The 23,439-nt window shown below is 34.5% G+C and overlaps 2 protein-coding genes, 2 long non-coding RNA genes and 1 other non-coding gene across 5 annotated transcripts; 1 reads left to right on the plus strand and 4 right to left on the minus strand.

Annotated features, from left to right (window-relative positions):
- Positions 1–5,328: 5,328 nt before the first annotated feature.
- On the minus strand, positions 5,329–6,402 carry LOC110707531. Its single transcript, XM_021885555.1, has one exon. It carries the CDS (start codon positions 6,400–6,402, stop codon positions 5,329–5,331), a length of 1,074 nt encoding a protein of 357 aa, XP_021741247.1.
- A 4,400-nt stretch (positions 6,403–10,802) lies between these two features.
- On the minus strand, positions 10,803–10,884 carry TRNAS-AGA. Its single transcript has one exon. It is a non-coding gene; the product is annotated as a tRNA-Ser (tRNA).
- A 2,227-nt stretch (positions 10,885–13,111) lies between these two features.
- Positions 13,112–14,033, minus strand: LOC110706992 (blue copper protein-like). Its single transcript, XM_021885010.1, has 2 exons — positions 13,808–14,033; positions 13,112–13,456 (listed from the first exon to the last, which is right to left on the minus strand). The coding sequence occupies exons 1-2, from the start codon at positions 13,968–13,970 to the stop codon at positions 13,257–13,259; spliced, it is 363 nt and encodes a 120-aa protein (XP_021740702.1). The 5' UTR covers positions 13,971–14,033; the 3' UTR covers positions 13,112–13,256.
- Positions 14,034–18,118: 4,085 nt separating this feature from the next.
- LOC110707002 lies at positions 18,119–19,699 on the plus strand. The gene is made up of 3 exons (XR_002508417.1): positions 18,119–18,425; positions 18,582–18,678; positions 19,521–19,699. It is a non-coding gene; the product is annotated as an uncharacterized LOC110707002 (long non-coding RNA).
- A 466-nt stretch (positions 19,700–20,165) lies between these two features.
- Positions 20,166–22,681, minus strand: LOC110708149. The gene is made up of 2 exons (XR_002508648.1): positions 21,336–22,681; positions 20,166–20,526 (listed from the first exon to the last, which is right to left on the minus strand). It is a non-coding gene; the product is annotated as an uncharacterized LOC110708149 (long non-coding RNA).
- Positions 22,682–23,439: the final 758 nt, after the last annotated feature.

The raw sequence follows: 23,439 nt of genomic DNA on the forward strand, positions 1-23,439 counted from the left end.
TTTGATTTGTAATTGAAACTCAAATTGGCATACATAACTTTTAGACAGTTAGCTGAAAATTTGACATAAACTTTCATTTTATTTATTGGAAGTTCCTAATAAGGAACACCCTCCAAAAATAAACGTATGCCACTGAAAGAAGCGAGCACACGGTATTCTTTAGTAAAAGGCGAAAGAATAGTTCGCTTTGTGCTCACTGCGTGGCTGCGTAATTTGAGATATGGTCAGGTTTTGTTATTTATATCCTGTAGTCCTAGATTGGAAATTCTTTCTTGACTAATGTGGGACTTTTTCACCTTTTTGTTGTATCTTGTTTGAAGTATGGAGTAGAATCCCACAAAACAAGAGATGCCTTTGCTTGCTATCTCAAGGCAGATGATTCTACTGTGACAATGTCATTTGTTGCATGTTCATATGTGTCTGAATTTCTTAATTGTACATTTGAAAATTTTCCGCTGAATATATGAATAATTTTACGGCATTAGTTATGATAGACTTCAACCATCCTTGAATGGCTGAGTTGTCCGATGTTTGTGTTGAAATAACTGAAACCAGAACCTAGAGCCTTTTATTTCAAAAAGAAAAGAAATAGTAGTTAACCTCCGACTACAGTACATGTGAGAAATGTATCGTTTACAATATTGCTATAACTTGATGAACCCTGATAAGTGAAAGTGAAGAGATAGAACAGTAAATGTATTGATTTCATGACTTCCATTCACTATATATATAATTCAAAATTGTATTCTTGTTATTTATTGTTTTCATGTTGCTTAATATTGACATCTGTTGGATTATTTAGAGTGTTAATGGTGATACGCTTGCGCACCAAAAGGAGCGACCGTGCTTGGAAGGCGCGGCCGCGCAGTGAGCGCGCTAAAACCGCGGACTTTACTGGAATTTGTCTATTTGGAAGTGTGAAGTTAGTGCGGTCGCGCGTCTGGTGGCGCGCCCGCGCATCATGGATGGCGCGCCCCGCGTGCCACTCTGCCTTCCTTTGTGAATTTCGCAAGTTCAGAAGAGGTGCGCCCGCTCCTAGTAAAGAGCGCCCGCTCCACATTGAGGCGCGCCCGCGCCTCCCTGTTTTTGCGGTTTTTCTGAAGGTTGAGTCTTTGTTAAAAGGCTTAATTTCCAGAAGAGAAAGGACGATATAATATATTCTTCTTCTCTCCCATGTATTTTTCTCAATTCCTCACAAACTTCTTGCAAACTTTTGTGAGAAAACTCTTGCAATCATTCCAATTTTTGTGAATTATTCATCTTTGTTTCGATTCTTTGTGCTAAGAACGAAAAGGGCTGTCAATTGTATCTCAAAGGGAATTTCCGGAATAACCCAAGCACCGTGTGGGGGAAATTAATCCCTTTAGGAAAGTATTCATACGCCTTTGAAAGTGTATCAAGGTCATAGTCTCAAGGGGCATTGCTATTCTCATGTTCATGTGTGCTTTGATCGGCTTCGAGTTAAGGCAAGTGTAATTAAACTTCACATTAGTGTTGTCTCTAGAAATTTTCTGTAATTTCTTAGACTTATTAATACTTGATTGTAACACATTGTGTTGTGTTTGAATTATTGCAATACATTATTGTTTTGTAATTATATAACTTAGGTTTTGTCCCACACAATTTTTAAGCGTTTTCTTGATTGAATTTGCTATAAAACCTAACAGCATCAGCTCAGGTTGTTTCTTGTGTTCCTCCATAATTTAATCGGTTTATGGTGTGGCACTGAATACAAATTTTAGGAATGGAATTGATTAGGGGTTGCGCGAACGCAGACCCCCACTCTCACAAATTATGACGTACACTCTTCCTCTTTGGGAAGATGTTAGGTAAGCATCCCTCACAAAGTGCAATGGAGGCTACCTTCCTAGGCTGTGGGGCTTTTTGATCGCCCATTCACCCTGTCCAGGTAAGTATGTTTCTCAATACTCCATGGTTTATTTATATATCTATGTTGTCCTTCTTAATTTTGGTATTCCAATGATGCGGGACAATAACTAAATATCCTATAATATCGCTGAAATTGGGATTGTGCTAGATATCAGGTGTAAAATTGTTGGAATTGATAGTGCGGAAGTGTAGTGGGTTTGAATAATTTTGGAGGAAATATTGATGTTGAAGATTTTGTGAAATGGAGACTTGTATTATATGAATGAGATTGTTGTGTTTTTATTATTCATCTCAACATGTTACATGTCATGGTATTTATAGATGTCTTACAACTCTCTAGATGTTTCTAGCTTTGGTTAATCTAGATTTTTCTAAGATATTTTCTCCTAGATTTTTTCTTAGGTAGCTTCTACACACTTTAGATATTTTTACATAGATATTTTTACGTAATACTTCCTAGATTTTTCTAGACTACTTTTAGATATTTATTTTACAAAATATTCTAGGTTTTTCTAGATTAATCTTTTTTTTAACACTCCCCCTTAATCTTGAAAAACTTGAACACCGAGTTCTCTTCGAAAATGGAGGAATTTATCTGTTGGAAGTGCCTTGGTAAAGATATCTGCGAGTTGCTCTCCTGTCTTGCAGAATTGTAGCCCGATCTCTTGTTTTTCGACCAACTCTCTGATGAAGTGGTGTCGTATCTCGATATGCTTCGTACGACTATGGAAGACTGGATTCTTTGTCATTGCTATGGCTGACATATTGTCACAGTAGATGGTGGTTGGACCTTCTGTGTCTTGTTGTAGATCTTTTAGAATCCTCCTTAGCCAAACTGCTTCACATGCCGCACTTGTTGCTGATATGTATTCTGCTTCTGCTGATGATAGTGCTACTGTTGCTTGTTTCCTTGATGACCATGAAACAGACTTGGATCCTAACTGGAACACGTACCCACTTGTGCTTCTTCGATCATCGATGCTTCCAGCCCAATCGCTGTCTGTGTAGCCTATGAGTTTGTAGTCGATTTCAGACTTGTACATGATTCCACGGCTTTTCGTTCCTTTGATATACCGGAGAATCCTTTTTGCTGCTGCTAAGTGAGCTTTGCTTGGCTCACTCATAAAACTTGATATGATGCTGACTGCATGAACAATGTCAGGTCTTGTGTTTGTAAGATAAATGAGATATCCGACCAAACTTCGGTAGAATGATGCATCCACTTTTTCCTTGCCATCATTCTTGGAGAGCTTCTCATTTGTAGCCATTGGTGTAGCCATTGGCTTACAATCTCTCATGTTGAATTTCTTAAGCATATTTTCTGCATATTTCTCTTGTGAGAGAAAAATCCTTCCTGGGCTTTGCTTCACTTGCATGCCTAGGAAGTACTTCATTTCTCCGAGGTCTGTCATTTCATATTCTGACATCATTGATTTCTTGAACTCTTCTATCATCCTCGGACTGGTGCCTGTGTAGATAAGATCATCTACATATAGGCATAAGATCAGAAAATCTGACCCTTGAGTCTTGATATAGAGTGATGGCTCACTTGGGCTTTTTGTATACCCATTTTGGAGAAGATAACCATCAATTTTACTATTCCATGCTCGAGGAGCCTGCTTGAGCCCATAGAGGGCCTTTTGAAGGCGATATACCTTATCTTCTTTGCCTTCGATTATATATCCTTGTGGTTGTTCAACATATACCTCTTCTTCTAGCTCCCCGTTGAGAAATGCTGACTTGACATCTAATTGATAGACTGGTAACTTGAATTGTGCAGCAAGGGCGAGAACTGACCTGATTGTCTCCATGCGAACAACTGGTGCATATGTCTCGTTGAAGTCGATGCCAGGCTGTTGTGAGTAGCCTTTTGCTACGAGACGTGCCTTGTGTTTTTGGATGGAGCCATCTTCATTGAACTTGATCTTATAGACCCACTTGAGGCCTATAACTTCCTTGTCTTGTGGCTTCTCCACGAGCTTCCATGTGTTATTCTTCTCTATCATGTTGATTTCCTCGTTCATGGCGTTGATCCATTTTTCTTCTCTGGCAGCTTCTTGAAAGTTTTGTGGTTCGCCTGCAAAGAGTGCCATGATTGCATAATTGCATTGATAGTCTTCTAAGTAGCCTGGGGGACGCCTTTCTCGATGTGATCGTCGTACTTCTGGTGTTGGACTTGATTCTGATGTTGGACTTGAGCTTGGTGGTGATCTTGGATTGCTTGATGGTGATGGACTTGCAGATGATTGTGTTGGTGACTGACTTGGGCCTTCACCTTGATCTGGACTTGTTGTTGGAATGCTTGCTACTGGGACTTCAGAATTATTCTCGTTCCATTGCCATTGTGCTCCTTCATCGAAGATGACATCTCTTGAGATGATCAACTTCTTGGATTCGGGCTGATAAAGACGATATCCTTTAGACTCGTCACTGTATCCAATAAAGATACATTTTTCTCCCTTTCCATCTAGCTTATCCCGATTCTCCTTCGGGATGTGGGCATATGCGATGCACCCGAAAACTTTGAGGTGCTCAACTCTTGGCTTTCGTTTGTGCCAAGCTTCATATGGTGTCATGCTTCGTATTGCTTTTGTGGGAGATCTGTTGAGGATGTAGACAGATGTGTAGACTGCTTCGGCCCAAAAATATTTAGGTAGATTTTTTCCTTGCATCATACTTCGGGCCATTTCAGCAATTGTTCTGTTTCTCCTTTCCGCAACACCATTTTGTTGTGGTGTGTGTCTGGTTGTGAGCTCCTTTTTACTTCCTTGTGCTTTACAAAATTTGTTGAATTCATTACTTGTAAATTCTCCCCCACGATCGGTTCGTAGAACCTTTATTGAATGCCCACTTTGTTTTTCTGTGAGGGCTTTAAATTGCATAAAGTGGGATAATGCTTCTGATTTTTTCTCCAAGAAATATACCCACATCATGCGTGAAAAGTCATCTACAATCAACAGAAAGTATCTTTTTCCACCAAGAGATGGATTCTTGGTAGGGCCCCAAATATTTGCATGGACAAGTTCTAATGGAGCTCTGGCCCTCCAAGATGAGGTTGGAAAAGGTAATCTATGCATTTTGCCATAGATACAACCCTCACAAATTTTCTTTTCATTAGTGATTGGTGGTAGTCCAATCACCATTTCTCTATTTTTTAACAGTTTTAAACTGTCAAAATTTAAATGCCCGAATCTCAAATGCCACAAGGTGGATTCATCCATTATTGAAATTAGGGCAGTATTAGATTCCAGTTTCATTTTGAGTGGAAATATTTTATTAGGAGCCATTTTGGTAGTAGTGATTAATTGCCCTTTTTTCTTATCATATATGTGGCATTGATTATTGTCAAATTTTACCATATAGCCCTTTTGGACTAATTGGCCCACGCTTAATAGATTTTGTGCAAGTCCAGGGACATAAAAGACATCGGGGATGAATTTAGAGGAGCCATTTTTTTGTTTTAACAACAATTGTCCCTTTTCCGACAACTTCTTGCTTACTCCCATCACCAAGTGTTATTTGTGATTTTATATTTTCATCAAGATTGACAAATGAATTTTTATTGCCGGTCATGTGGTTAGAACATCCACTATCTATGTACCATAGATCATTTTTCTCTTCTTGAGCATTTAAACATGTATAAAATATTTTATCATTATTTTCTGTGAAATTCGACTCTTCTTTTTGACGAAAATAACAATCTTTTTCAAAATGAGAGTGTCGTGTACATCTTTTGCATTTGTACCGACAATCTCTTGTATTATGGCCATCTTTCTTGCACAATGTGCAATAAGAATTATTATCTCGGCTCCCTTGATTTTTATATTTTCCTCTCCCTCTACCACGGTTGTTAAAAAATCCTCTTTTTGGTTGAAAATCCTTTCCGTGACCATTTTTATTTCCTCCATTATTAGAAAACTTTAATTTAGCTTGAAAAGCTTGTTCTAATGGCTGCTCATCAAATCTACGCATTCTTTCTTCATGAGCTATTAGAGAGCCCATTAGCTCAGTTATGGTGAGTGATTTTAAATCTTTATTAGATTCTTCTATAGCAGCCACTATGTGATCAAATTTTTTAATAAGAGTTCTTAATATTTTTCGAATTATTTTCACATCATCAATTGTGTCTCCATGAGATCGAATTTGATTAACAATGTTTGAGACTCGGTCAACATATGATTGAATTGTTTCATTTTCTAACATTTGTAAACTATCAAATTGACCCCATAAAGATTGAAGTTTAAAGAGTATTACCTTTTCCGAGCCTCTATATTTTGTCTCCAAGATACTCCATGCTTCTTTTGCCGTTGTAGCGGCCATGATCGTAGGTAGTATTGTTTCATCTACGCTACGATAAATTATGGAAAGGGCATAATGATCCCTTCTTTTGTTTTGTTTGTATTGGGATTTTTTAGTATCATCCCAAGAAGCCTCTTCATCAGCATCTTTGGGTTTCTCATATCCATCTTCAATAATTTCCCATACATCTTGGGTTATAAAGATGGATTTCATTTGCATACTCCATTGATCAAATTTCTCCCCCTTAAATGAAGGTACCCAATTAACTTGGGGATTAAAAAGGTTTGTGTTTGTGTTTGAATTTGGAGTAGGAGAGGCCATTTGAATTAATGTGGGGTTTGTATTGATATGGAGTTTGGATGTTGGATGAAAGTTGGAGGCTTTGGATTAACTTTGCTCTTGATACCAAATGTTGGAATTGATAGTGCGGAAGTGTAGTGGGTTTGAATAATTTTGGAGGAAATATTGATGTTGAAGATTTTGTGAAATGGAGACTTGTATTATATGAATGAGATTGTTGTGTTTTTATTATTCATCTCAACATGTTACATGTCATGGTATTTATAGATGTCTTACAACTCTCTAGATATTTTTAGCTTTGGTTAATCTAGATTTTTCTAAGATATTTTCTCCTAGATTTTTTCTTAGGTAACTTCTACACACTTTAGATATTTTTACATAGATATTTTTACATAATACTTCCTAGATTTTTCTAGACTACTTTTAGATATTTATTTTACAAAATATTCTAGGTTTTTCTAGATTAATCTTTTTTTTAACAAAAATAAGGTCAACATGTAATCAAAAGATTATTAGTCACATTTTTGTTTTTGTTGTCACTGCTAATGCATGGACTCTAATTTGCCAAAGTTAGTGATTTTCATGAATTTTCTTATTTTGAATCGTCGTGAATCACTGGAGCAGTGGAACATCTATTTATGCAAGTAAAGTGAAAGGCAACTGGTGTTGAGTGAACTAAGGAGGGTGTATTTTCTTTGTAATTTAACACTAATAGCGTTGAATGGATAAAGGAAATTAGTGTAGTTTTGGCTTTAATAGTGTTGAATGAATATCCGTTTGATTTTTTGAATTCATTGGAAGTGGGAAAACTGAAGAAAAAGGAAAGGAGAAAGAGGAAAAGGGGCCTTTTTCTTCTTTTGGAGGTGTGTGCTCAGTTAGTAGGGATTCCATTTAGCAACCATGTATAAAATAAGTTAGACAAATTATCTACTTATTGTGGAATATCTAGCAACTAGTGGAAGGTCATTTAGCTTTCTAATCCTAAATGATAATCCTAAATGATCTAGGATTTAGGTAGTAACGTAGTACTATCTTCGTTTCATATTTTTTTGCAACTCTGGGGTATTATTAGTGACATATAAAATATTCCAAAGTTGCAAAAAATATGAAACGGAGGTAGTATGTAGTTTTATAACTTATAAAGTTATAAGTAGGAGTTTATAGGGTCATTGTAAGGATTGTCCGTGGTTCTGTGCGCAACCAATTGTGTAGGAATTCCAATTTTTGTGAGTACCCCACTTGTGTGGCGTATTACTTTTAAGCAGTATTGTGTGGTTTTGAGCCCTTGCATCCATCACACTTGGGTCATAATACAGGGAACCTCAAAAACATGGTACATTAAAACCTTTTTTGCTTTGTTAGGGTTTTGAGATTATGTGTTTTGTTAACCTAGAAAGAACCTACTTTGGATGATATTTTGTTTATCCCTTGAAATGAAAGTCATCGTTATCATATTTGAAGGCATTTATAGAGTTTGTGCAATTAGTTAACAGATTTGAGCTAGCTCTTTGCATCTAATCTAAATGTAGATTTTGTACTTGGGTTTTTTAAGAGAGCACGGATCATTTTATTTATAACCTCATTGTTATTCATTGAGCCCAGCTCTTGCCTTCCATATTGTTGACCTTTCTGAGAATAGAAGTATTGGTGCATGTAAGGGAGAAAAGGTTGTGATTACATATTACACTTTGGGTTGCAGACTTGCATATCTAAGGACTGACGTACAGATTATTAAGTCTTCAATTCTTTGACATTTGTTAACTGGTGCTTATGCTACTGCTGAAGTAAAGGCATCATTTCTTACCACTGGCTGGGGCTAATACATAATGTCCAAGCTTTTTTAAAGAGAAGGAAGTTCTTTGGTTTATGCCTTGTAGGTTGTAGCCTTATGCTTAAGGACTCGTAAGGGCTAATCTGTTTGTAGTCGCGATGAGCTGAATGACTTCAGGGGTTGATATTGTTCTCATCTCTGCCTGTGGATGTAGCATATTGCAGTGGATCACGTAAAAATTGTTTGCCATTGTCACTCCTATCTCTTTATCACATCTGCTATAACAGTAACCCTTAGCTTTGTAATTATAGAATATAGTGGTTTTGAGTATTTTGCTCAAAGTAATGCTTGTCTACTTAAGTAGATCACGAGCAAGTGCTTGACTATAGATCTTTTATTTGGCTGGTGCTTAGTTTCAGTATACCTTTGCTTTTATCATTTTACTTCAAGAAAGTAAAGAACGTATCCTTACTTGGTTGAAGCTTCTGTATTGAAAGGCGCTAGCTTATGTTTATTTTAAATTTCTAGTTTTAGGGTCTTAGTGATTTATGCGTTTGAATGTTGTCTCCCTAAAAGTTGCTACTGCTTTCCTCAGCTGTAACTTGCTGCTTATGTTACTTCCAGGCTTTGGAACTTCTGTTGAAAGTATTTCTGTTTGAAATGATCATCTCACATTTCAAAACTTGACTCTCACATAGAGAAGCAACAATTAAGGCTGGATTTTGCTGGAATGGCCAGAAAAATAGATAGAGGTATGTAAATTTTGGGAAGCATACCTTTTGGTCTTCTAGTTATTTTGTCTATAAGATCAAGTATAGTATCTGTTTTCTGTTTTATTAGTTTAATATCTGAAACTTTTAAACTAAGTTGTTTTGCAGAATCATGAGATGCTTAATGTCCTAAGTTGGATTCCCCTACAACTTTTGCAGTTAAGCTTGAACTTTGAGGAATAAATTGATAATTGTTTCCCATTATGCAAGCATGACATGCAAACAAAACATAGTAATCAAGATTATCTTCTTTTCAAACTTTTGTTTCTCTGCTGGGCTGAAAAAGCCAAGTCAATCCTTTATGTTATTTAATAATGTGGGACAATTCAACTTGTCACCACTATACAGTAATTTAGCGATTCTTTAAGATATTCATCAATATATGTTTATATTGCATATTGGGTTTTAGTATTACAAGACACAGGACAGGTATAAGAATCATAAATTCATAATAGATCAGGCTATGAATAGAGAGGTACTAGTTTGAGTACACATAAATTCTGAATTTTCTTGTCTTGAAATTGATGGCAGGAACTCTGCAACTGTTACTAAAAAAAAAAGGGTATTACCAGACAAGTACCCAGCAAACAAAGATGAAATTCACAAAGTTCATTCGAAGCTCAGGAAAAGCCGAAAAAGGCTAAATTAAGCACAAGGTGATAATATGGTATGGGACTATAGGAGTTGTCTGCCTACCATTACGGCATTTTACCTAGGCCAATTTCAGCTTGTATAGCCATGATAGGCAGGCAGCCCAATAAGGTTTGACATGTTAAGTTATTTTTGCCAGTCAATAACAATGGACACCTTTGTTATGATATTTTCAGTCTGTTTTTTAAATACATTTACAAAATCTAACTTTAATTAACAAAGCAAGACATATCTACTAATTATTTTATGCTTGAAGCAGGTAAATAATTTTGTAAACAATGAGCATTAACGAAGGAGTTATAAACTAAAATTGTTCGACTAGACTTGTTGGAAGCTCGAATTAAAGAACTCCCTCCAAATATAAACGTATGCCACTAAATGCAACGAGCACATGGAATTCTTTAGTAAAAGGCGAAAGAATAGTTCGCTCTGTGCTCACTGCATGGCTGCGTGAATTGTATACAGTTTTCACTTACTGATATATAACGCATTCCTGGCTTGGATCTTGTTTTATTGACCGATGTGGGATACTTAATAATGTGTCTTTGCCTCAACAGTTTTCAGGAATATAGCAATATATGCTAGAGATATAGCTTGATACCAAAGAGCTGTTGGAATTCGTTGAGGGATGAATTGGATTTTTTGCATACGAGTAATTAGAATTATTGGTTTTGTTATTGTTGGTTAACATTGTGATTCTTTCATATATAGTTAAAAACTTAACATGCTCTCTACTGAAGATTGTTACATAATTGTTCAAATCCCTTCAGCTTTATTGCTGTGTTTCAGAATTCAGAATTTGAATGCTGATGATTAGCAGATATTTGCCAAAGACTAACATTTTTTGTGCACAGTAGGAGAAGCTGGCAGTTGGTGCCTTGGGTGGTACATGTCGCAGCCTTTTGGCTCAAATCAAGTATAGCAATTATTTTATATCGAAATTGGGTTATGAATTTATGAGGAATGCTACAAATTATACTACGGACGGAGCAAATATTGATTGAAAGAAGGTAATGCAGTGAGCTTCATTCATGTCTGTTTGTATTCAGAACTTAAAAAAGGTATGTTGTACATAGATTGACGCAAAATAAAAAAATTAAAAAAAAAAAAAAAAAAAAAACCGTGGACGGCAGGATTCGAACCTGCGCGGGCAAAGCCCACATGATTTCTAGTCATGCCCGATAACCACTCCGGCACGTCCACATTGATGTTAAAATGTGGAAAATAAATTACATCAATCTTATTTTAGTATCTTATTAAATATATATTACCTCCGTTTTTTATTATCTGCAACAACCGTACCGATTGCGGAGGCCAAGGTAAAAGTTCCTAAGCATGATTATTGAAATACAAGGTCATGTACTTAAGCACTAATCCAATTAAAAAAAAAACAAAAATTTATCAAACCACTAAAACCTAGAATCACCACCACCACCGAACCCACCGTAAACCACCACCATCGAGCCCACTGTAAACCACCACCCAGCCACCACCACCACCACAAACCCAGTCACCACCACCACCACGAACCCAGACCCACGCCACCCCACGAAACCAAACCCACAAACCAGACGAACCCACCCCAAAACCACCACCTCCAACGGGAAAAATCTAACACCATGAATCCCGCCCCTAAAAAAACCAACCCAAAGATACAAATGAAAAGCCATTACCTTCTCTATCATCAATTAAAGCTTTATTTGGTCAAATTTAACCATTAAAATTCTAGATTTAGAATTTTCATGGTTAAATTTGACCATAAAACCTTCAAATTTGAGCTTTATATTAGTGACAAGACTGAAACAAAAGGAGAAGGAAGAGAGAGAAAGCGGAGACGGCGACGACGACAAGCATGACACTTATAGGGCGACTTCCGGCGAAGGTAATGGTTGAATTTGAGGGGAGATGAACAAAGAGAGGGGGAATATATGGGTAGATGTAGATAGAGTGGAGATCGGTACGGTGGTAGTAGTGATAGTGGTGGTGGACTGGTGGTGGTGTTTGCCATTGAAGGTGATGGTTGAAGGAGATGGTGAGACATAAGTGAGAATGAAAATACAAGGGTTGATTGGGGTTTTGGGGTTATTAATCATAGTTAGATTGTAGGTTAGAACATAATCAGCTTTTTTTAAGGGTAATATGGTAATTTTATCATTACTAAACTTACTATAAAAGGAAGAAAAAAACTTGTTGCAAATAACATGAAACACCCACTTTTAGTAATTGTTGCAAATAATAAAAAACGGAAGAAGTATTATGATTGACAGTAAAGGAACTTTTGGTGTCTAAAGAATATATTTTGTGTTTACTCTGTATAAATTCAAGATCGTATTCCATATTTGTAATACACTAATACTATTTGAATTTTTTTTTTTTTTTTTAGCTACGATATATTAGTAAAAAGAATGCACCTAGAGATGGAATATGGCTGGCAAGTTAAGTACTTTAGAAAAGTTTTTACTCCGTTTTATAATGTTAGTCCTATTTATGTATATTAATGTAAATCTTTGGTCACAAATATCTTTAATTTCACACTAGCAAAAATCATAAAAATTTGATATTAATAAATTACTCATCGAGACGAATAAAAACTAGATATCATATGACTTTTGTTTGTTGTTATATATAAAGAGAAATTTAGAAGATTCTTCCTAATTTTTAATAGTCAAAAAATTCTAAATGAGACTAACATTATGAAACGGAGGGAGTATAAGATTAGAGTATAACACGATCTCATATTACAATAAAATTTGCTTAAAAAAAGACAAAAGTTTATGAACACCCCCAACGAGCGTTAGCAAGCTCCTTAAAATAAAATTCTCCCGTCATTGGTATTTGGTTAGGGTCCTCGTTTTAAAAATGAGTATGACAAGTCTACAACAAATTTCCAAAAACAACAATGTAAACAATAGATGAAAGATAATAATGATTCGAAAATAAAAACAGAACTTCAGGAACTCGGTAATTAAGGGCCAATTGTCATGGAATTTGCTGATTTTGTAAAATGTTGAAAAAGGCAAAGAGCCCATGGTCATTGAGATTACTGAAGTACAAGGATAAAAATTTTAAATTAGCCATTGAGCCAATGGTCATGATATTGCTGATTTTTTTTAACAACATAATTAAAGAGAGAGGTTTATCACACATTTACACATAATTGTATAGTATTTAGAGGTAAGGTCGTAAAACTACTCACATTTGGAACTTTTGATACTTTTACAAAAAAATTATAAACGTGTACTTAAATACATTCAAATCATGGATATTATCTTAATATGAATAATCTCTAGTTTCATCTCTTTGATATCAATATAAAAAAAACTACTACCTCCGTTTCAAATTATTTATAACGATTTGACATAAAGTGTGGGTAGAGAAGGTCCAATCATTGCAAATAATTTAAAACGAAGGTAGTATAATGGATGTGAAATTAGAGACTTTTAATCAGAAACCAATTTCATTTAACAAAAATAGGCAATTTGTTACATAAAATTGCTGGAAAGATATTACATTATGTACCATAATTACATCTCTAACTTGTAGGATTGGATAATCTTTCCTAATTACTATGCCTATCAAGTAACTGTTATGTTTAATTTCATGCCGTCCTTACAATAATTATACACACCACAAGTGAAGTAATGAGATCCTGTACAACGAAGAGGAATGAAGGTTTTTCCTGTATGGTCTTCAAATATGACATTGTCATTGTTACAAGCTTCAAAGTTCTTAGCCGTCACCTCTTGCACTTCTAAGCCTTCTTTATAGTTAAACTCTGCACCACGAAAGACCCAACATCATAAACACAACCATTCTATAGTTTTCAAACCACATGATCCATTATTGTTTGATAGTTGTTTAGGTATACAACTAAATTGCATCCATATATAAAATGTCGAAGATAAATACTAAATATACTATTAAAACATCCTATTGGTCAATTTTTTTTTTATATTTAGATGTTTAATGTCTTTATTTGTCTTGTTTATTACAAAAAAATGTCTTAGGATATTCCCATATTGTGAATTATTATCAAATTTCTACATAAAAAAGAAAAAAAATATCAAAGATGAGATGATACTATTGTACATGTTTCAATTCAAAAAAAAAAAAAAAGATACATTACCAAGAACATCACCCAAATGGAATGTCTTTCCAGCAGACCATGCCTTGTAGTCAGCATTTGGGTTCCAACCTTGTTCATCGCCCACTCTATAAACTCGATGCCCATAAATTGATTGAATCAACACCATAACAAGCAACATTCTATACACTAATGCCTTGCTCATTATGGTGTTGTTTTAATGGTAATGGGTAAAAATATTGTGAGTTTTTATCATTTGCAGCTTGCTCTTGGCAGAAATTATATTTATGCATGCATGCATATGATATAAATAGAAGCATTGTTCAACTTTGTGCAAATTTAGCTGTACTTTGCCAATATTTTGTGGCTATACATGGCTATATGTCTAATTAATTAATGAATCACTTTGGTTTCCAACCTTTTTCCATGCCCTCATTAGCATAAACTTTGCTGGAAAACCATGATTTGTTCAAATAATCTCTCTATATATAATCATTATAATGTAGTTTATTCATTGACACATATTCAACATGTGGTGACTCAACGTATATTAACACCTATTCAGTATGTGGCAACTTAATGTATATTCGTAGAAGCATGTATTGAAAAGAATTTTTAAAATAATTTCTTGTACAAATAATTTACTCTAATAAACAATACAAATAAAGATCCAAAAGTTAATTACATGCAGTGTTACATTAACTAAAAAAACAGAACTTTGTATGTACTTGATAAATAAGTTTTAAATTTTAATATATATGTTTAAAAACTAAAATTTATGAACGATAGTAAATTTAAATGTATAACTACCAATTAATGTAACAATTATACAAAATTGATCATCGGGCGGGCCGGGCTAAGGCAAAAAAAAGCCTAACTTTCGGGCTGGGCCAAGCTTTGGGCCGGAAATTATGTGCCCAAACCTACCCAAAATAGCCGGGCCATGCGGCCTTTTCGAGCCATTTTCGGGTTGGGCTAAAAAAAATCAACTAAAATTGCATAAAAACGCATTCTTAAGCCCGTCGAAAATTTTAAATTTGGGCCGGGCCTGACCCAAATTCGGGCCGAAAAAATCTGGCCAAAACCCGCCCAAATTCGGCGGGGCTGACTTTGATCAGCTTTACAGTTATACAAGACTACATATGCACTCGATAAATAAGTTAGATTTTAATACTACCTAGTATATATGTTAAAAACTAAAATTTATATGAACAACGATAGTAAATTTAAATGTATTATAACTACCAATTAATGTAATAATTATACAAGACTGCACAAATTTCACTTTATAAGTTGACAGCATAACCTCATAACGTTTGTAAAGAGTATATAAGACTATAACCAAATAAATAATGTTGTTGTAGTTATATTAGTCACTAATTATGAACTACTCTGTAATAATTAGTTTAGTTAATTACTAATTAACGAATCACGGTTTGCAAAGGGTTTATATATGCATGGGCTGTAAACAATATAGGTTAAACGGGTTACATGTTGGAACAAGTCAATTTAAACTTTTAAGGGTTGGCGTAGAATGAGTTACATACTGAATGTCAGTTTGATTACAAGTTGAGGTCTCGCAAGTTGATATAATACTTGGTACAAGTCTTAAACGACTCAACATTATTCGCTTTAATTAGTGGGTTGAATAAAAGCAATTGGAGTCAATTTTCGATTCCAAAATGATAGATTTTAAGTAGTTTGGTTCTAGACTTCAGTTAGATTAGGTCAACAGCAAGCAGTTTCACGGTTCAAGTTGAATTTGACAATGCTGCATATGTATAATTAATTAGTCCTTAACCACTTTGATTTCTGATCCAATTCTCCATGCCTTTATTTCCTCGAGGCCACTTTGTTTAATTTCAAGGGCTTGTTTGGTTGACATGAAAAACATAAGAAGTGAGACTTCCTAGAAACTACAAGTTAAGTTTTTTTTTTTTTTTTTTTTTTTTTTTTTTTTTTTTTTTTTTTTTTTTTTCAGGAAACAAGTTAAGTGTATTTTTTTTTTCCTGAAACAAAGCTAAGTGTATTGTTTGGTAAAATAATATTCGATAAAATTAATTTTAGTTCAATGAAACAATATTTGGTAAAATTAATTTTTAGTTCAATAAAATAAGTTCAGTTTAGTAAAAAAAAATTTAGTTCAATAAAAATAAGTTCAATTCAGTAAAAATCAGTAACTTTAATGAAGAAACATAATAGAGAATAAGTAAAATTAGTTTCAGTTTAATAAAATCAGTTGCAGTTCTATAAAAACATATTTAGTTAAAATAATTTAAGTCTAGCAAAAACAATTTCAGTTCAATAAAAATAATTTCAATTTCAATAAGTCTTGTGTAAGCGGATGTACGTTAATTTTATTGTAAGACGGTCAATTTGAGGATAACTTTAACTATTTTTTTTGGTAACTTTAACCACTTAAAGATAACTATTAATTTGTCGTTGGTTTGATTTTTATTTTAATGTGTAATCTTATAGATTCATAATTACATACTATAAAGGCTAATATGTTTAATCTAATACATTATAAGTTTTTTGTATGATAAAATTTATTATTAGAAAAATAATAACTTTTGTAGTATAATGGGTAACTTTAAATACTTTTATGATAACTTTAACCCGTCTTACAATATATTAACGTACACCAGCCTTTTTGAAGAATTTGTGTTTCCATTTAGCAAAAATAAGGTGAAATAAACATGACCTAAATATAGAAATTTTCAAAAAAATTTACTTTCCTTGTGATTAATGGGAATTAGATTCCATAAATTTGCCATTTATGAAAAATTCTAATTCATACAGAGTATGTGAACCAAACGACACCTTTCGGGCAAATGTGAAAATTGGAAAAACTCTCTAGTGAGAGAATCTCTCTACCTCTTTTCATCCTTTTTCTTACCTTAGCTTCCTCTTTAAATCCTAATCATGTCTGATATAATCTTTCCTAGAACTTTTGTATTCCCTCATATTATAGGTATCTATCAATTTCCTCCTCCTATTTTTCAAGAAAGTGACATCGATTGGCAGTGTAGTGTTATAGGGAGATTTTGGGATGCCCGTAAATTCTCTGTGGGTCTTGTTCAACGTTTAGTTTTTAGATTCTAGCATCTTCGAGCACCAGTCCGAGTTTTTCCTTATGAAAATGACTCTGTGTTTTGCTGCGAAAATGAACAAGATGCAGAAGATTTGGACCGGCGTGGCCGGGTGCACTTCAAAGGTAGGCTTATGGTATTACAACTCCTACGTGGTCATGATGTTCTTCAAAATTTAAATCTTAATCTAGCTCCCATGTGGGTTCAAGTGCAAGGTTTTCCCATCCGTTACTCGGTTCCCGAGGTGGCTTTCTCTGTTCTAAATCATGTAGGTGACTTACTTATGGAGGAAGAACATAACGGTCAGTTCCCTATCCCTAAACCTAGAGTCAAAATTTTAGTTGATTTGTCGTTACCATTGATTGTGGGTTGTTTCTTTCCGACCTATGGCAATCATGTTACTTGGGTTCGGTTTAAATATGAGGGGATATTCTGCTTTTGTAAAAAGTGCGGATTTGTCGGACACGGTCGTGGATCTTGTCCAAAGTCATAAGAATTAAGTAAGCTCCTCTTGGAGCGCCGCTTTTGTAAGCTACACGAAAGCGGCGCACGTGTTTTATTTGGTCCTACGGATGTTTCTTTATACTCTAATTCCATTCGTGGAATAGCTCCAACGCCTGATAATTGGACTATTGAATTATGGTTTGGTGAAAATGATGAAGGGGATCCTCTTGAATATCCAGCTGACTCTCATCCTTCAAATTGAGACGAACTAAGTGGCGTCATAGATAATATTTCAACAACCTCGGTTAATTCATCTCTTCCCCTCTTCTTTCGGTATCTCTTCCGGGTTTATTTCCCGGACCACCATAGAGTGGCTGCCGGAACAGTAGGGACGAAGTATGGCAGCGCAACTTAGGTATCAATCGGTGCATCAAGGAGGATCTCGAGATTGATGAGGTTCCACCGAACAATGGGTCTCTAAATCCACGTGTGCATCATGAAAGCTATCATCATCATGCTTGGTCTCATGTGAGTAATTGGCAACACCCGACAGCTGGCGAGATGGATAATTTCAATCCAATTCATGTTTATGCCACATGATCCTTTTATGATGCCTTAATGCCTTATCATATATTTCAGGTTCAAGCTCCATCTCACAGTCAAGTATTGAGTCCGACCCATAATCCTCCTCAAACTGGGCCCCCATGGGATACTTTACTTGGATCAGACCCATATCAAATAGCCTCTACTGCTGGTGGGCCTCTATTTTCTGGGCTTCAAGCTGAACCGCACTATCATGGTATTTTATTTCTAATTGGTATACACTAGACCCTAGTGTAGGTAGGGATACCTACACCCCCCTCTAAATGATGCGTTTATCATGTTACCCACATCCCATAACCCACTAACCTACTGTAACTACCCACCATTCTCTCTAAAACCTTCTTCTTCATTTCTCTAGACTTTCTCTCTCATCAAAACCAGAAAATATGAACCAAAATTGCTTCAAAATACTACGAAATTGCTTCAAAATACTACGAAATTGCTTCAAAATATTGCTAAATTCCTTCAAATGTCTACATTTGCGAAGAAATTCAACAATCGCAACAACATTCACAGAAAGAGTAAGTAATTTTACTAAAAATTTTTGTATGAACCTATTTTTTCTACTACGTATTTCATTTTGAAATTACATGTTCAGAAACATAATCTAACTTGATTAGAACTATTTTATGCAAAAATCATTAAAATCTACTATGTTTTGTGTTTTTTTTTTACAGAACCGAAAAATATATTTCGAATTAGAGAGATAAAGAGAATGAGGATTCAGAGAAGAATCATGTTCGTTGAACATAACAAGGCATAGTCTGAAGAAACGTAAGTATTATTTCAAAAACCTATTTAAACAAGAGTAGAAAAATTTTAAAAAAAAAACAACGAACAAAAGTCTCAAGTTGTAGATCTAGAACTTTTAAAAGATATTAAAAAGTCTTATGGTATAGATGTTAACATTTCTACGATTCCGAGTTAATATACGAACATATATAGAATTATAAATGTTCATTTGTATATTTGAATTTATTTGAGTTTATATTTGACTTTATATGCCTAAATAAATAATGTTCATTTTTATGATATGTTATGCACATTTATGAAATGCATAAATAATCATTCATTTGAGTTGATAAACTGACTTATTTATTCTATCAAATCTTTTGATCATTTATGAAATTCATAATGTTCATTTACATATAAAGTAATGTTCATTTTAAAATATATGTTAATATTGGTTCATTTCAGTTTACATATATATTTATATGCCTAAATAACGAATGTTCATTTCTTTTATACATTATCCTCATGTATAATATTGATAATGTTCATTTGTATGCATTAAAACTAATATCTTACAACCAATCTAGCTATATTGTAGTGATGTCCAAAGTTACACATTTGATATAAATTTGCACATGGAATTGAAGAATACGTAGTTGTTTTGGAGAAGATAAAATGGCTTAACAACGCTGATTATACAAACTGCGGAGTATACATTATGAAGCATATAGAAACATTCACTACTAAACTTAATGAGAGTTAGATTTGTGATTTGAAACCAAATAGTGTAAAAGTGATAAATGTTCAATAATGTAAGATATATTGTTCATTTATAAAGTAGTGTATATAATAATTAACATTTGTTAATTCATTTTGTTCAACAGGTGAACCAAATTAGGAAGCAAGGATGCGGAACTGATGTTATTTGAAGAAAAACACTAAATATAGGTTAAATAGAAGATAAGCAAGGAAGTTTGCAAATGAATAGTACATGTTATATGTTCATTTATGAAAGTGTATATGTTCATTAATGAATGTGTATATGATCATATCTTATACTTCCTCCGTTTCTTTTTACTTGCAACACAGCCTTGTGGCACGTGTTTTGAGGTCGGGTTTATGTAATGTAAACGGATAAATTATTCATTATAATTTTTACAAATGATACTTAACCCTATTCTAATCTTCGTGTAAAAATTATATTGATAAAATAGCTCGTTTACCCTCACTAATCATCTCCTAAAATTGCGTGCCTAAAAGGTGTGTTGCAAGTAAAAGAAAACGGAGGAAGTATATAGTTTTATAGATGATTTTTTTTGGAGGAAAATAGACTTATAGATTTTATTTGTTAAAAAAATTATTGTAATTGATATTTCATTTTAATCTTTATTTGTATGAAAAAATATATATAATTTTTAGGTTTTATGAATTGGTTGTTGGTTCTTTACTTTTGTTCATTTTCAAATTGATAAATAATCATTTACATATGTTGAATTTTAAAAAAACAATATACTAAAAAAGGTACTATATAGAAACAAATTCTTATGTCTTTAACACTTGAAGAACTTTGAACAAGAGCACCTTGATCATTTATTGGAACCGTGGGAGGAATAACTTAAACATTTGTCGATTGAACATTTCTGGAATGGGGTTTAAACATTTCTAGATTGAAGTTTGAACAATCCTGAGTTGAAGTTGGAACAATGCCAAGAACTACGGGTGGAACAAAATATCTAGTTTGAGATTTTGTAGACGCATTAGTACTCTTGGATTAACTTGAGCATCATTTTTAACACCAGCACCACCTTTATTTATAGGAACATTACATTGAGCTTGAGCAGCAGAAACACCAGCAACACTTTTATTTATAGGAATATTTAAATCCTTCGACTGCAAAACAAATTAAATGATCATATTAAAATATATAAATGTTCAATTACAAACACTTAAATAAACAGATAAGAAAAACAAAACTTTAGCAAGATATGAAATATCAGCTTTTTTTCCCACTGCACAAAGTTTTAATATACAATTATAAATGAACATAACAAGTTTCAAAAAAATGATCATATTAAATCCTTTAAACACTAAATCCTTCGCCTTCAAATAAAAGTTAAATGATCATATTAAAATATATAAATGTTCAATTTCAAACACTTAAATAAACAGATAAGATCAAAACCTTAGCAAGATATGAAATATCAGTTTTTTTTCTTATTGCACAAAGTTTTAATATACAATTATAAATGAACATAACATGTTTCAAAAATGAACAATAATTAACAAATACAATGTTCAATAGCAAAATTGCACATGATCAATGTGGAAAATTTTGACACATAATATTATCAAGAAAAAATGGTAAAAACAAATAATCATATATGACATAAAAAAATTAAGAAGTACAAATGATAACACATAATTGATTAATTTTAAATATAAAAATGATCCAAAAAAAAAGCATACAAACAAAATCACGCAATTTTCAAACATAGAGCAATGAAATAAATTGAAGCAGCGAAATATTCATAACAAAGTATGAACAATCCAAAAACGTTCATCATAATCATAATCAAATTTTGAAAATTGAAGCAACGAAAAGAATAATAATACATAAATTAAGTTGAAATAAACAGAGCATTATAACACAACAATGTATTGATGATAAAAATTACAAAATTATGATTGCAATTACTCACATTGTTGATGAACAAACGAATCAATCAATCGAACTCTAGAAGACGGAAACACACTTTCGTAATCACGATCGAAATTAGCAGATGAAGAATCAGCCATTGATGATCAACAACAATTATCAAAATCGTAGGAAAAATAAACGGCAAAATTAGTATAAAATCAAATGAAGAAGATGAATTAACTAGAGAGAATGTAGGTAGAAAAATGGAAATTGATCAATTGAGGAGAGAGAAAATATTGGGTTTAAAATCATTTATATACATAGCTTGAATAATAAGAAACAAGGAATTAAAAAAATAAATAAAAAAAAAAGGGAAGAATTGAAGCATGAATGAGCTCGTGAGTACTCCCCGCAAGCTACAAAACGGCGTAGCATCAGGGGGTGTAGGTAGACCATCCTACACTAGGATGTAGGGTATAATTTTCATTTTATTTCAAGATCTGGGCCAACCCACCATGAATCCAGTTCCTATCTTTTCCCCTCCTCCTCTTAGGCCATCTAGACCGGTCTTTCCTGACCCTTTTGGTGCAGGTCCAAGCAACTGGATCGGGGATCATAACTCTTCTCCTTTTGAATCAACTCACCAACAGTCTGGATCTCCATCTCCTTCATTGGCTTTGTCTTTTCCTCGGGTTTTGCCAAACAATTCGGGGTACCAGCTAGACTCTTCATCTGGGGGCTTCGAATTCTCACACTCTCCTCCATCTGTCCATTCGACTACGGTGGAGCTGAGCAGATTCTGATGAGCCGACTTCTATGGACTGGTCTCCGCAGCCATCTCCGGCTAGAGAGGAAATAATCTCTGTAATTCCGCTATTATCTGACGGCGGTAAGGGTAAAGTCGCACCACCATTGCGACTCAAAATCACCAGAAGCAAAGATAAAATGTGGCAATGGGTGAAAATGGCGTGTCATACCAAGCACACTGCTTCGATTTCAGAACCAGGAACTCCTCCCGTTGAGTCTTCGCCGGGGTGCTTCTCATGCTTCAAACCTCTCAAAAAGCACAAAGGTTTACAAGGACAACCAGTTTCTGAATCCTCTTCACTAGCACACTCTGATCAGGGGTCGGTGGCTCCCCTTCAAGAGCCACCTTTGGGGCCATGAACATCGGTGCTTGAAACTGTAGGGGTCTAGGTTCAGCGGACTCCCCTAAAGTTCTATACTTGTTGTCTCTAGTCCGCTCCTTCGCTATAAATATCATATTTGTTATGGAATCTTTTGCTGATGTAGATACTGCTGTAAAAAAGTTAGCTCCTTTAAGGTTTGATGGCTTTTGTGGTGTAGATTCTCAGGGGCTTAGTGGCGGGTTTGTAGTGTTTTGGTTCTCCCCGCTTAGGGTTGTTCCTCTTTTAATTTCCTCGAATGTAATTTTGTGTGAAGTTTGTACTCCAAATGATGATGAAATAAAGTATATAATGTTTGTGTATGGGTAGCCTCATCTTTCGGGTAGATCTGTTGTCTGGTCGGAAATTTCTCGGCTATTAGAAAATTATTCAAATATACTTCTTATTGGGGGTTTTAATCAGGGGGAATATAGTTATGTAGAGGTGATCATTAGGCGGGCCGGGCCGGAGCTAAAAAAATTTGCCCACTAACTTTGGGCCGAAATTTTTGTGCCCAAACCGGGCCCAAAATGGTCGGGCTGTGCGGGCTTTTTTGGGCCGGGCCTTAAAAATAAACTAAACATGCTTAAAAAATGCCTTCCCAAAACAAAAAAAAATCGGGTCGGGCCGGGCACAACCCGATTTTGGACCGAAAAATTCTGCCCAAAGCCCGCCCAAAATCGAGTCGGGCCATTCTTGATCAGGTCTAAGTTATGATAAAGTAGGGGGTTCTGGGAAAATAGCAGGAATAACAGAATTTTAGGAATGGAAAATTGAAAATGACTTACTGGATATCTCATTTTCAGGACCGTCTTTTACTTAGACTAATGGTTGTACTAATGGGGATCCAAATTTTGAACGTCTAGATAAGGCTTATGCAACTCAACATTGGTTACTTAACCACACGGATGCTTTTCTGCTCTATCAACCCATTCTATTTTCTGATCATGTAGCTATAATTCTACAAGAAAAGACCTCGCCTACTTTCGGCCGTCCTTG

The sequence above is a fragment of the Chenopodium quinoa genome, unplaced genomic scaffold (assembly GCF_001683475.1).
Source record: "Chenopodium quinoa cultivar QQ74 unplaced genomic scaffold, ASM168347v1, whole genome shotgun sequence".
In the NCBI taxonomy this organism is placed as follows: Eukaryota; Viridiplantae; Streptophyta; class Magnoliopsida; order Caryophyllales; family Amaranthaceae; genus Chenopodium; species Chenopodium quinoa.

Coding starts and splice junctions, on each gene's coding strand:
- LOC110707531 (XM_021885555.1), bottom strand. CDS start 6,402: ATGAAATCCATCTTTATAACCCAAGATGTATGGGAAATTATTGAAGAT.
- LOC110706992 (XM_021885010.1), bottom strand. CDS start 13,970: ATGAGCAAGGCATTAGTGTATAGAATGTTGCTTGTTATGGTGTTGATT. Junction 13,457..13,807: donor CCATTTGGGTGATGTTCTTG/GTAATGTATCTT, acceptor TTCGTGGTGCAG/AGTTTAACTATAAAGAAGGC.